The 13208-nt window shown below is 39.9% G+C and overlaps 1 protein-coding gene across 3 annotated transcripts in view; it reads left to right on the top strand.

Moving 5' to 3' along the window:
- The window catches only part of ctnna1 (catenin (cadherin-associated protein), alpha 1), a 126171-nt gene that overhangs the window by 93310 nt on the left and 19653 nt on the right, over window positions 1-13208 (top strand). For all 3 annotated transcript variants that reach the window (XM_079670860.1, XM_079670861.1, XM_079670859.1), the window contains exons 10-14: window positions 1100-1192; window positions 2666-2822; window positions 3823-4023; window positions 6616-6767; window positions 11009-11119. In XM_079670860.1, coding sequence (XP_079526986.1) covers window positions 1100-1192; window positions 2666-2822; window positions 3823-4023; window positions 6616-6767; window positions 11009-11119 — 714 coding nt within the window. The remainder of the gene's footprint in view (window positions 1-1099; window positions 1193-2665; window positions 2823-3822; window positions 4024-6615; window positions 6768-11008; window positions 11120-13208) is intronic.

Raw genomic sequence — 13208 nt, 5'->3', positions numbered from 1 at the left:
AAATGTTAAAATGAATACACCAGCAGTGCATTATTAACATTATTGTCACCATGATTTAGCGTTATCGATTGGAACTGACATGGCTTTGAAGGCATGTAGTGCTAAAATGCAGTGTCTCATAACTGTTTCACTCAGATTTATAATATAGAGGTAAAACCATGGCTCATTTTGCTGTGTGACACAGATCTGGGTAATTACATTGTGGAGTAAAATATAAGGGATTGATGGCTGAAAGTACACAAATAGGACTAGGTTCTTATAAAAAAACAAAAACACATTTCAGTTCTTGTTCCTGCTGTAGTACAATCAGGAGCCGTTTTTTTCCTTCTGTAATTGATTACGTTTCAACACATTTTCTGTCCTTTTGATAATCCTGCTTTGGCACAGTTCCATCACATCCCAGCCATTCTGTTTCAGCATTGTTGCCGGCACATCCCAACCAACACATGGGAAGAGTCAGACTCTGACCTAATTTTTTGTGAATATGATTAGATACATTATTTTATTCTGGAAAATGCAAGAATATTGAAAAATAATTGTGCCAGAGCATGATTTGTTGGTCTATACAAGAAAACATACTCACAAACCATTCATATTGGCAGCCGAGAGGAAGACTTGCTTAGCTCAGCTAAGTGTCAGGAATATTTGCCTCTCAGAACCAGGAGTGTAATGGCAATGTGGCAGCCGTGTGATTTAGTCACGGAGTACCCTCGTCTGCGAGTCCCACAGCTACAACTCGCATTTACATTTTGGGAAATCTAAAGGTTTTTGGGGAAAAATATAAAACTTGTATTTTATCTACTCATTCAACATCTTTTGTTTTCACTCCTGCTTCTTCCCTTCTCCATCACTGCTATGTTTGTATTAATTTAGCAGCTTTGAGTTCATCCTCAGCAGTGGGTTTGTATTCCACAGGGATGGATTGTGTTGCAGAAGTGCTCCATTTCTGATTTATACGTTCATTATGGTAGCCTGGGTTTGGGATTCCTCTCCAAGTTTAATTATACTTTCTTTGTTTCTCAAAATAAGACTGTCAGTGTCCCTGTGTGTGGCTAACAAGTAGATATGTGTGTGTGTGTGTGTGTGTGTCTTGTTTTAGGTGGCCAACCTGGCATGCTCCATCTCCAACAATGAAGAGGGAGTGAAGCTGGTCCGCATGGCAGCCTCTCAGCTGGAAGCTCTCTGCCCACAGGTACCGTATCTGCTTTTGCCTGCAACTTACGCCAAGCTCATTGATTGTGCACCTGTTCCACATTGTCTTTTTCATAATGGCACAAGGATCTGCCAATATATTTGATTAGTTAATACAGGTGTGCAGGCCTGCTTAAATGCGATTAAGTGTTTCATAACCAGATACAAATAATATTAGTTTAAATAATAGGTCTAGTTTTCTTGACATTTTTCGAATCTGGTTGTTGCAAATACAATGCAGCCTAATGTCTTTCAGTGTTGTGATCCTGCATTTGTGCTAGAAAAGGTGGTGGAGAGAAATGGACACAACACTGTGAGTGGGTGTTGTCCTACTGCCCACAGTGTATTCATTTAACAATGATTAAATAAAATATGGAAAATAGTCACAAACCTGCCACATTAAAAAGTGGCATAGCAAGAGGTAATGACACAATCCCACGCTGGTTTCCCACCTGATTTTTGTTGTTAGTTGGATCATACACCCATGCCAAATCTAATTGCTACCTGGCATTGAATTCCACGTCTCTGTGCTGGGGAACTAGACATTTGCTTCTCCCTGATACGGACAGGTACTGTGCACAAATAGGAACACAATACTTACATGACATATATCAATATAGGCCATTTATTTTGATATGAAGATGTGCATTTGTTTACATGGATCAACACACTTTGTAAAACTGTGAAACAAATGTAAACTAAAACAGAACAGTAATAAGACTAGGGCTGCAAGTAGTGATTATTTTCATTTCTGTACATCTTTCTGTTGTTTTCTCAAATTATTGATTAATTGTTGAAAAATCTTGGTCACTGTTCCAAAGCCCGGGATGACTTCCACTTCTGTTAACAACTCAAATCCATTCAGTAGGCTTGAATAAACTATATTCACTTTATATGATCCTGCAATCAGAGCATTTTTACCCTTTTTGAATTTTCTAAGATAACCAATTAATGCATTATCAAAAGGTTGCCAATTAACTCAGTATTTAACAACTAGTCAATGAATCTTTGCAGCTCTAATCAAAGCTGGAAATGTTTTGATTCCACTCTGGTTTTTAATTTCACAAAAGATGAAAAACAATCAATACCTCAAGTCTTTTCCATCTGTCCACTATTAAGCCCATCTTTTCAAACCCCTTACCATTTGAACTAGCAGTCTCTCATGTGTGCCCCTGCCAGCTCTCCGTGGTGCTGCCACTGCTCCCCTTAATATCATCTAATGAGTCCCATTCATCCTGAGCTTTGATATCCACAGATGTTTCTTCTCCCAAAACAAGCAGCTATTAGTTTATTTCATTCACTCGTTCAAAACCCTCAGTGTCTCTGATCACTCCCAGGAATGACTTGGCTTCATGCTGCAGTCCCAACATTGGGGTGGCAGAGTGGGGGGGCTTCGTGCAATCAACCTATGCTAATGTTTTGCTGAGGGCTATGCTGTAATGGAGCTTTAATGGCTGTAATTGGGTTATTACAGGTGATTAATGCAGCGTTAGCCCTCGCTGCCAAGCCCAACAGTAAGGTGGCCATGGACAATATGGATCTGTTCAAGGAGCAGTGGGAGAAGCAGGTCCGTGTCCTCACCGATGCTGTTGATGACATCACATCCATTGATGACTTCCTCTGTGTGTCCGGTGAGTGGTACTCTTGTGCCATGTTGGAGCATCATCCATTTTGTGACTGTCTTAAAAGATCAGTGATTATTTGTGATCTACTTTCAATGTAAAAGCAGACACTGTTGATTTGTTGACTGTGCTTTCCAGTCAGATTGAAGATGGATATGCACAAAGCACTTTAGACCATTATGAAGAACAGTAAAGTATCCATGGTATTAGTCTTTTCTGATGAGAGCTATGCATACAGAGGCTGAATGGGCTGTACAGAGGAAAGCACTGAAGCATCAGCAGCACTACGTCTGAAATTGACATCCTGTCACGTGTGTTAAAGCACACAAATGGTTTGTCGGGCATACCCTTAAAGAGTTCTCGTTAAGCATTAAGCAGAGTGACTTCTCTCACCTCCAGCCAAGGACGGACTGTAATTTACACAGTGGACATTTGCATTTTACAGGCTCAGCCCCATTAATAAGCAGTCAAATAATTTGTCTTCAGTCCTACACATCCTGTACCGGAGCTTCCTTGTGGCCCTCTTAATTTGAGGATGAAGGCTGAGGGTTTCCTGACATATGTGTTTTCTCAATATTCCTCACGTGTTTCATACTTCATTAAAGCACGCTACTCTTTTCCATTTTGCAATATTTTAATTGTGTTGTTATTTTTTATAAATGGTCTTTTATGTCCTATATATATATATATATATATATATATATATATATATATATATATATATATATATATATATATATATATATATTCTTTTTTTTGCATTGTTTGAGGAGCTCTGGACTTGAGATTTTCATTGCCATAACTACACTGTAGCTAATGTGCATATGACGATGAAGCCTTTGAAATTGAATTGAGTCTTGATGAAAAAAAGGAAAGAAAATACCATTTCAAGTTAACCTCCTCACTTATGTATTTGCACACAAGCAGGCTGATGTCATGTTTGGATTAAAGTGTTTGAGTAATACAAAGCATATACGCTGCTAAGTACAACACCGTTTTATGTCCCCAGAGAACCACATCCTGGAGGACGTGAATAAGTGTGTCATCGCTCTGCAGGAGAAAGATGTGGATGGTTTGGATCGAACTGCTGGGGCCATCCGCGGCCGCGCTGCCAGAGTCGTCCATGTGGTCACTTCTGAAATGGATAATTATGAACCTGGAATCTACACAGAGAAGGTCTTGGAGGCCACCAAGCTCCTCACTAACCAAGGTAAAACAGAAACTGCATTATGTCATGAGCCAAAAAATAGTTATGCTTATTTCTGCCATAAGACTGCATTTACAAACATTGAAATAATTAGGAGTATTCATATGATTTAATATGTCATAATTTGCTTGGATACACCAGGAATGACTTCTCTAGCTCTTAAATTATTGTAGCACGTTTCCCTATTCTCAAAAGGTTGGTGACCCCTGAAATATAGCAACTTGGACTGAGAACTACCTGAATAATAATATAGATCGCAACAAGCGTGTTTCCCTGTTTCAAACCCCAGGCGCTCCTGTGAAAACGGCCCACTTTGGAGGCGCATAGTTTTATCTGCTGATACGGTCTGGTTGCTATGATACGAAATATAAGCCTAGAGTAAAAAATGTCTACTGTCTGTGGAGTATTTGCTGTGGCTTTTACTCTGGATAAAGGGAAAGCTGATGCACGTATAGTGAGGTGCATTCAAAAGGGAGAAGCTGTGTTCATGAAGCGACATTCTGTAAAAAAGAATGCAATGGCCGCTCCAGTCTGACTAGAAAGAGGCTAAACATGACTGCCTCTTTTCTCATGTGTCCTTACCTTACCTCGTCAGTAAGTACAACATGCCAACCCTCTTTGAGTTTTATGCTAAATGTTGATCATCTGAACCTTGTAATCATGCGACGGATGTGTCACTTTGTCCATTTCATGCCTGATATTGTGTTTTAAACAAAACCACGCCCTGATCTATCCCCTAAGTTATTTCTCTGAAGTCTTTTCTCTAAGAGCTGTTTACCTTTTCTGTGAATGCTGTCTGAACTTTGAATGTTACTGGCATTTCTATCCTCCAGAATTTCCTTGGAAAGCTGCATTTTCTGTGAAGTGAAGTTGATTTTTGCTGCATTGTTAGATCCAGCCAGCTCTCACTCAACTGACACTACTGATTTGCAAAGCCGGCACTATGTAGTTGTCAGATTCCTCGACGATCTAACGTTGTATTGTAGGAGTTGTTTTTGTCAATATTCTGTTCTTTTTCCTTATCAGCCAGTGTGTGAGTTGTTAGCTTCCGAGCAAGCTAACAAGACGCCAGAACAATTGGTCGGGTGTGAGATCTGGAAACTCTTCTTAAGCGTGTGCCTATTAAAAAAATCAGAAAATCCAGGCTGTAGCTGAATATGGATTTTTATGTTGGAGACATTGGCTTTCGTTAGACTTTTTGTCAGATTTCATGATGTCAGCTCCAAAATAAAGTGATGGAATTCAGGTTCAAACTCGCTCTTTAATGTCACATTTCTGCTCTGACATGAACTGACAACCATGTGACAAATAAAGGCAGGTATTTGAGCATTATACCAGGCACGGATTTAAAGTTTTCATCGGTATACGTGCGGGAAAGTTTTCAAAAGTTGAATTGCATCAGTATGTGTCATTTCATGAGTTTGAATGCATTTTTCCTTTAATTTCAAAATGGTTGTAATTATTAATATTGTCCTTTCAAAAAGCTAATGTTGACAAAAAAAGATCTGCAATCTTTGTCCTAACAACTGAATACAAAGTATTGATTGCAATGGAAAAATGCAGGGCATCTATTTGACAAACATTGTGTGTGCTAGTGTTGAATAATGTGTGATGGATTTGGTAATAGGGTTGTGCCACGGAGAGAGAAATAAGAAAGCCCTGGAGTTCATTACCTTCACATTTGACAAGAATGACAATGCCTTGTTGCCGTTTTTTCTCTTTGAATTTGGAATCATTTGAAATCATCAGTGATGGGGAAGTGATCGCTTTGACTGAACCATCGCAGTACTACCAGATTTTAAATTTTCCTTTGAATATAATATCTACATAGAAGCCTTCAGGTCATAAACGCTCTGAAGCACAAACCCAAATCCCATGAAGTCCCAGCCCAATCCTAAATTATGAATTTGAAATGCTATGAACGCATATGTTCTACGGAGCCCTTTGGAGCTCTTATTATCTCGTGAATGGGGCAAAGTACAAGCCTACTGGGAGAGCGATCTGAATTATTTTCTTTAAAACTCTGTTATGCAAATTGTGAATCTATTCCCCTGAGCCTTTTGTTCCCATACAAAGCAAGAAGGCAGTAAGTAAGTCACCCAACAAGATACACCCTTTTGAATTCATCCTTTAAAAGGCCACTATCTTCGCTGGCACACTTTCTTTGATTTTCTTTTAAAACGATCATATATGATATCAAATATTATTTCCTCACTAGACTGATGTTGTTAATTGTTTATGTCAGGTAGCTTTTGATAACCTGCTTTCTCAGGAGGATTGTGTTAAGTATGGATAGTGAGGAAGCTGAGCAGAGGCACGCTGCTTAAAACAATTCTCACCTCGGCTTGTTTTGGAGGGGGTGGCTGGACAGTTGGTTTTGACCATACTTAGCTCTGTTTTTGTTTGTTTTTAACTTTTTATATTCTTGTGGTTAAACACTTGCCCTCCCTCCCAAGGTGTCTGTTTATTCCGTTATTTTAGGCTGTGCTTTCTTTAGTTATAAACCTTCTTTCTCTTAGTATTTTTTGAAGCGAATCTTCATCAATATTGTTTTCTTTCCCTTCTTCCTCCCGACCTTCGTGTCACCTTCGGCAGTAATGCCGCGGTTCACAGAGCAAGTGGAGTCTGCGGTGGAGGCCTTGAGTGCAAACCCCACTCTACCTGTGGATGAGAACGAGTTCATCGACGCGTCCCGTCTGGTTTATGATGGAATCCGCGACATTCGCAAGGCTGTGCTCATGATCAGAGTAAGTTGCACTGATTGTTTTCCGTTGGTTTTTAAGATTGATTTGTATTATCTTCCCCCTGTTGTGTATAACATCTGGATATAGCAAGAGGCAACTTTGACCTTTTCTTCACTAGACGAGGGACAGAGTTGAAACTGTCAGAAGTAAATAAATACTGTTCCACCTTATAGCATGTATAGAGCAATCTGCCTTTGGACACATTAAGAAGCTGTAACTCCTGAAAACCTGTTTAACGGTTCAATCAACGGCACTCATTTAATGATTTCTATCTTTTCCGGATTTTGTAGATAATAACATAAACATAGTAAGAGAAAATGTAATTAAAATAAAAGAAAGCAAACATTAAGAAACATTAATATATAATAAAATAAGCTGCATTAAAAAGAATGATAAATATTATTCCAAATACACACGAAAGGATGTACAAACTTAAATATAAATATTGGATAGAAAGAACTCGATTAGAAATGAATGAGCTCTATAGTTTATATATCATATAATGAATTACATTAAAAAGAATGATAAATACTATTCCAAATAAACACAAAAGCATCTACAAACATCATTAAATATAAATATTGGACTGAACAAACTAAAATAGAAATGAATGTTACACATAGATATAAATACTTACACATAGTTCTGTGGACCAGATGCTCTTTTTAATGGTATGAGAGAAACTGTATGTGCGTGCAGGAGCCAATGATTAACTTGTCTCATGCAAGAGCATACCTAATTGACCAGTCTTGCAATCCAGTGCAACGACAGCCTTAGTTGTCTGCGGGTTAATGGCCTTTGCTTGAGGGGAACTATAACTGAGACAGATGGTAGTTGGGTACCTAATTGACTGACAATGAGCTAACAACAAAACCCACTCCAGTTATAAAAAGAAATGGATAGTTCTTAAAGCTTTATAGTATAACTAGTTTGACTACTCAATAGAATTAGATCCGGTATATGTTGAAAGGTAAGTGGATTTGTTTTAACTGCATCTAATGTATCCAGCACCTAATTAGGTATTTACTTGGGTAAAATATAATGTGCTGCTTGGTTGTATTATGCCATCTTCCATTATTTTCAACACTTTAATCTTTTGAATTGGAATCATTAGTCTTGACAGCACATTTTCTGTTGACAATGGTGCTCAAAACGGTGCCCGAGCACCCATGAGTAATGCTGCTCAGACAGATAAAACCAAAGGAGAGGGGGACCATTATGCTGTATTTGCATTATAATAAGCAATTGATTTAAGATGGAGGTTTTAATTAGCATTCTTGAGTTGGACTGCAAGGCAGAGAACTACATTCACTTTCCCTCTGCCCCGGCTCCTCTCTTGTTATCCAGATTGATTAAGCTGTTAACATTGGGCCTGTGGGGCGGGCTGAGCTCAACCTGGTGGGTAGGAGTGTGTGAGTGCAGGCGTGCATGTGTGTTATAAATCTCAGAGGATTTCCCAAAGATCTTGCTTGCTTAGAATTAGGGTTGCAAAGGGGAGGAACATTTCCGGTACATTTCCATGGGAAATTAAGCTGGGGAATTTGGGAAATATTCCATATTGGAAACTTTCCATGGGAATTAATGGGAACTAACTGGGAATTGAGGGTAATGTAATCGAATTGTATCGTATCCAAGCATAAATATAAACATTTTGTTTTGTCATAAGAAAACATCCATGCAAAATGATACAATTTAAAAAAACATGACATTTCAACAGATTTATTTGTAAGTAGAACAGAACACGTTTTAATTATTTTATTAAACAATCATTTGTTCAAAAATGAACAAAAATGCCCCCCCCCCCATCCTGTAGGGGATGTGGTCTCAATAGCCATGCAGTAAGCAGTGTGCTATGTGCATGTGAGGAATGGCATGGATATTCAAGTGTACTTGAATGGCATCTGTTTGTTTTAGTCAAGATTATGCTAAAGTATACTTTCCCCAACTATATTTAAGTTCCCTATGAAGAGCCAACCTTCAATTTAGAAAATTCCCAGTTTATTCCCTTATATTCCCGTTTATTCCCATGGAAAATGTCCATCTTCGAAAATTCCCGGAATTTTGCAACCCTACTTAGAATTCATCCGTGAGATACATTCTGACATTGTTTGCTGAGCAAGAGATAGTGATGAGACTCAACTCAAACTTAAGCCACTATCATAAAAGAAAAAACAATACAGTTCCCCATGGGTTTGCCAAGGTTTTTGATCATGTGTGTGTGAGGTAATTATCCCAGATTGTGGTGTTTATTCCGAAGGAAGGGCCTCAGATGATCAGCTGGATAGTTGTGAACTTTGCTGCAGAATCTGCACAGAAGTCCACTTACGCTCTCCTACCTGCTGTTGTTTGTAATGAAGTTGGGCAAGTGTAGCAAAAACCATGATTCCTCTCGAGAAGAACCTTTTCCCGGCTGAACTACCCTTCAGTGGCACAGTTTATAGATGACTCTCGGAATGTTTCACTCTGAAATATGATATATCTTTATATGAAATATCACAAATCAGCTTTAGCACTACAAGGCAACTTCTGTAGAGGGCATGTCCACACACACAATTGCACATTCACTCTCTAGCCATCTCACTATAAAGCTCACATGCACGCGTGACACAGTGGCCCACTCTTAAATCAGAGCAGACAGTTGTGTGGTTGGGGCTGCTTAAGATGGACAAGTCTTTAACCTCTGTAAGTGGCGCCCAGGCGGCTCATGTTGGCCGTCCCCTGGATATGTGACAGGCGGGCAGAGCCCTCTCCCCACCTACAGCGACATCAGAGAATATGCCTCCCAGACATCAAACTGTCTTAAAGTCATTGAGCCGCTGACAGCGAGATGCGGGGGGGCAGCTGTCGCTACCTTATGATTTGTGCTGTGCATCACAGCCCAAGGTGAATTTTCTGGCTCAGTCCTTAAAATGAAACCTGCTCCTATCGCAGAGGCTACCAGAAGAATGTCACATAAAGAATTGTAAAAGACATTTTGACTGTTGAAGTGTCCCGTTCACATCAGCAAGCAGATATGATAGGAAATACTAGAGCCTTCTTTCAAGGGCTGTCGCAATGCTGTTATTACAGAACATTTCTCTTCTTCTCTATTACACTTCAGAAACAGGTTGAAATGAATATTTCAGCTTGCAGACAGACAGTGGAGGGTCTGAACATTCCAAAATTAAATATTGATTAGTGTTTAGCCACAACATGAAATATTGTATAATTTGCTTCAGCAGCAGTGCTACCTTTTCATAACCCCTTTTAATTAAAACGGTAGCCTGTTGTTGTCAAATCTCTCCAGTATTGTCCCATCGGGTGCTCACTATGAGCTATCGTTTCTGAGCATCCCACATTCACAGGTTATCTGTTGCACAGGCCACAGCAGGTGATATCTGCGCCCCACTGAGCAGCATTGTCTGGGTTGAAAGAGATGCCTATGAGTCACAGTTATAGCTTTGTATCTGAAACCCATACCCCCATTCCCCTGAGAACAACAGCATCTCTACATTTCATAAAGCAGTGTAAGGTTGTTCAGAGACCTTTAGCTATTTTTAGACGTGGGGGCTCCAAATCCATTACAGAAGGGAGGTATTGAGACAGCTGGATAAGCACAAGTAGCGGCACAGGCGTGATAATGCAACTATCTGTCCACATCATCTTCCCTGGGCCCGTATCACCACCAAATACATTTCCCTGTCAATCAGCATTGTATTTTGCCTCGAGCATGACCTGTCGAGATAGAAATCCTTGTGAATATTAATTGTTATGGGGGGAAATCTTGATGGTAGCCTGTTTTGCTTTCAAAGCTGGGGCAGAGGTGAAGGATCAGAGATGAAGTAGCAACACTCTTAAAGAACGGCTCATGCCTCACACGCCTTTCCACAGAGAGCAGCGACAGATGGGACTCAGGAGTATTTTGCCCCCAATATGTTTCATACCAGCTTGTACCTTCATTTTCTCTCTCCAAATGCATATGCTGCACATCACACTTGATTTACAAATGCATTTAGAGTTTACGGTTTCTTGTGACGAGCTATGTGGAAGAACACATTTATTTGATGCTGCCCTTGCTGCAGCGTCAAGGCTTTTCTCTTAGATGGTAATCAGGTTGGTTATTTGATAGTGCTCAAAAGGCTGTAGTGTGCCAATATTTTTTTATGTTCTCCCCTAAAAACGATCTGCTTTACTGACCTTTCCCTCTTGTTACTGCTCTTCTCCTCCCCCCCCCCCTCTCTCCTCTCTCTGTTGATCCATTACAGACTCCAGAGGAGCTGGACGACTCTGACTTTGAGACTGAAGACTTTGATGCTCGCAGCAGGACCAGCGTGCAGACGGAGGATGACCAGCTTATTGCCGGCCAGAGTGCACGGGTAAGATGTCCATCACTTCGTGTGGTATTAACAGACATTTATGGCTCTTATCTCCTGCCTCTAACATCATACACTTTCAAATAGCATCAATAATACCTGATTAGAAAGTACCGTAATTTTCGGACTATAAGCCGCACCTGAATATAAGCCGCAGCAGCGGCATACCACTCTCTGTTCCACTTTTACTTTTGCGCGCTACCTGTCTCACTCTTTTCCGGCCTCCAGCTTTTCCTGCTGGAACCCGCCGCTTAAAGGTGGGGGTCCGCGGACCGGCCATAGAGCCCATAGAGCCCATAGAGTTAAAGGTGTTGGCCATTAGCTGTAAAAATCCATAGATTAGCCGCACCGTTATATAAACCGCAGCGTCGAAAAATAGGGAAAAAGGCGCGGCTTATAGTCCGAAAATTACGGTAACTACATATGTGAAGAAAAAAAAACACCCATACATTTGATTTGAATTTACTAATGGACCATAGATGTACTCTCTCTCTTGCAATGTTCTTGTAATAGTAAATTAATATAGCTTGTTTAGATTAGAGGAAATATGTAATGACTCGCTTGGTACATACAAATATAGTTCAGAATACTATAATCACAGGAACAATTTATCACCAGGCTGTAGTTTTAGAAAATAATTGTACGCATTTCGAAAATTAGTCACACCGTTTATTGAGGGTCGTTTGTGATTGTAAGGTCATGTGAGCGCTTTCAGAGGCGCTGTTGTTCTCTAAAACACACCACCCTCATACTTGCTGTTAATTACGCAGAGTTGACTTAATGCCACCATAACTAAAGTTTTCCCTCATACAGCGCTTTTTTTTACCACCACCTCCGTTGTGTGGAAAACAGTTGCTACCCACAACTCACTGAAGCAAAATCAAGACTTCAAAAGATCCAACTCCAATCTTGTTGTTGTTGGAACCAGTCAATTTATGTTGCTGGTTGAATGTTGAGGTTACATTTTCCCGCAGCCTACCTTATAACAATACAAATTCATTCTGTTGTTGTTTGCCCTCTTTATAAAAGCTGGGGAAATAAAGTGTTTACAAAATAAAGAGTAATTAATTAATCTCAAAATTCCCTAATGGTGGAGCGATCCCTCAGTACATTTCCATTCTGTTTGTTTTGTTCTCCAAAGCTTATCCGGATGTTTTTTAGGTGTGGGCTTTTCATATTTGCTCTGCCCTGAACAGCTTTGTATAAGCTTAGGTGACTCTAGAGAGAGACTCCCATTTACCAGTAATGGAATGAACGCTAACGCCATGATATTCGATTTCCTGCTCTTTAGTGTCTGCCCACTTCGGCCTCACAAGCTCATTCATTGAATGTCTGATTGCCTGTTTGGAAACTGCCCTTTAACCGTCAAGCCCAAGAGGATTGATAGAAATGGCGCTAAACACATTTGCACATGATATTAAGTACCGCAAAACAAATGCCCTTATATTGATCTCCTTCTCTGGCCAGCAGGGCAAGGAGTTCAATAGATGTATATTTTTCCAGAAGCTGTCACGTAATATTACTTAGTGGCTGTGAACCTCCTTTTGAACCCAGAACAAATCCCCACTTAACCTGGGCCAATCAGGGAAATGTCTACTTGAGAGCATTGGTGATGACATTTATTTAAAGAAAAGAGAGCAATTTATGAGGTCATTTTTTTTTGTCTTAAGATGCAAACATGCCAAAAACAAGAGACATACGCTACACCTTTTTCATGACCACCAATTAAGTTGAATGCAGCCCAATTCAACAGCTGAGCTATTCATTCTGCATTTACAAATACAATGAAGTATTATCACAATTTCACCAAACTGTTGATCTACTAAGTTATATGGGAACAGTATGCCGGCTATACTCAATGCAAAATAGATAAATAACTCTTTACTCTTCACTTGTTCTTGGGCAACTGCACAAATCATTGAATTGCCTGATTTAAGCAAGTGTAGAAATGTAAGAATAGTAGTGTAGTGCACCATAGTGTCACAGCACCATGCTCTTCCCTGGCAAAAAAAACATGTGTGCATCCATGGAAACCATAGGAGATGATGTAGAACAAAATGCCCCGGAGACAGCAATGGCCTCCCTAACAGTA

This window comes from Notothenia rossii, assembly GCF_949606895.1.
Source record: "Notothenia rossii genome assembly, chromosome: 3".
NCBI lineage: Eukaryota > Metazoa > Chordata > Actinopteri > Perciformes > Nototheniidae > Notothenia > Notothenia rossii.
Note: the sequence above shows the minus strand (reverse complement) of the source record. Positions and strands in the feature narration are given on the sequence as shown.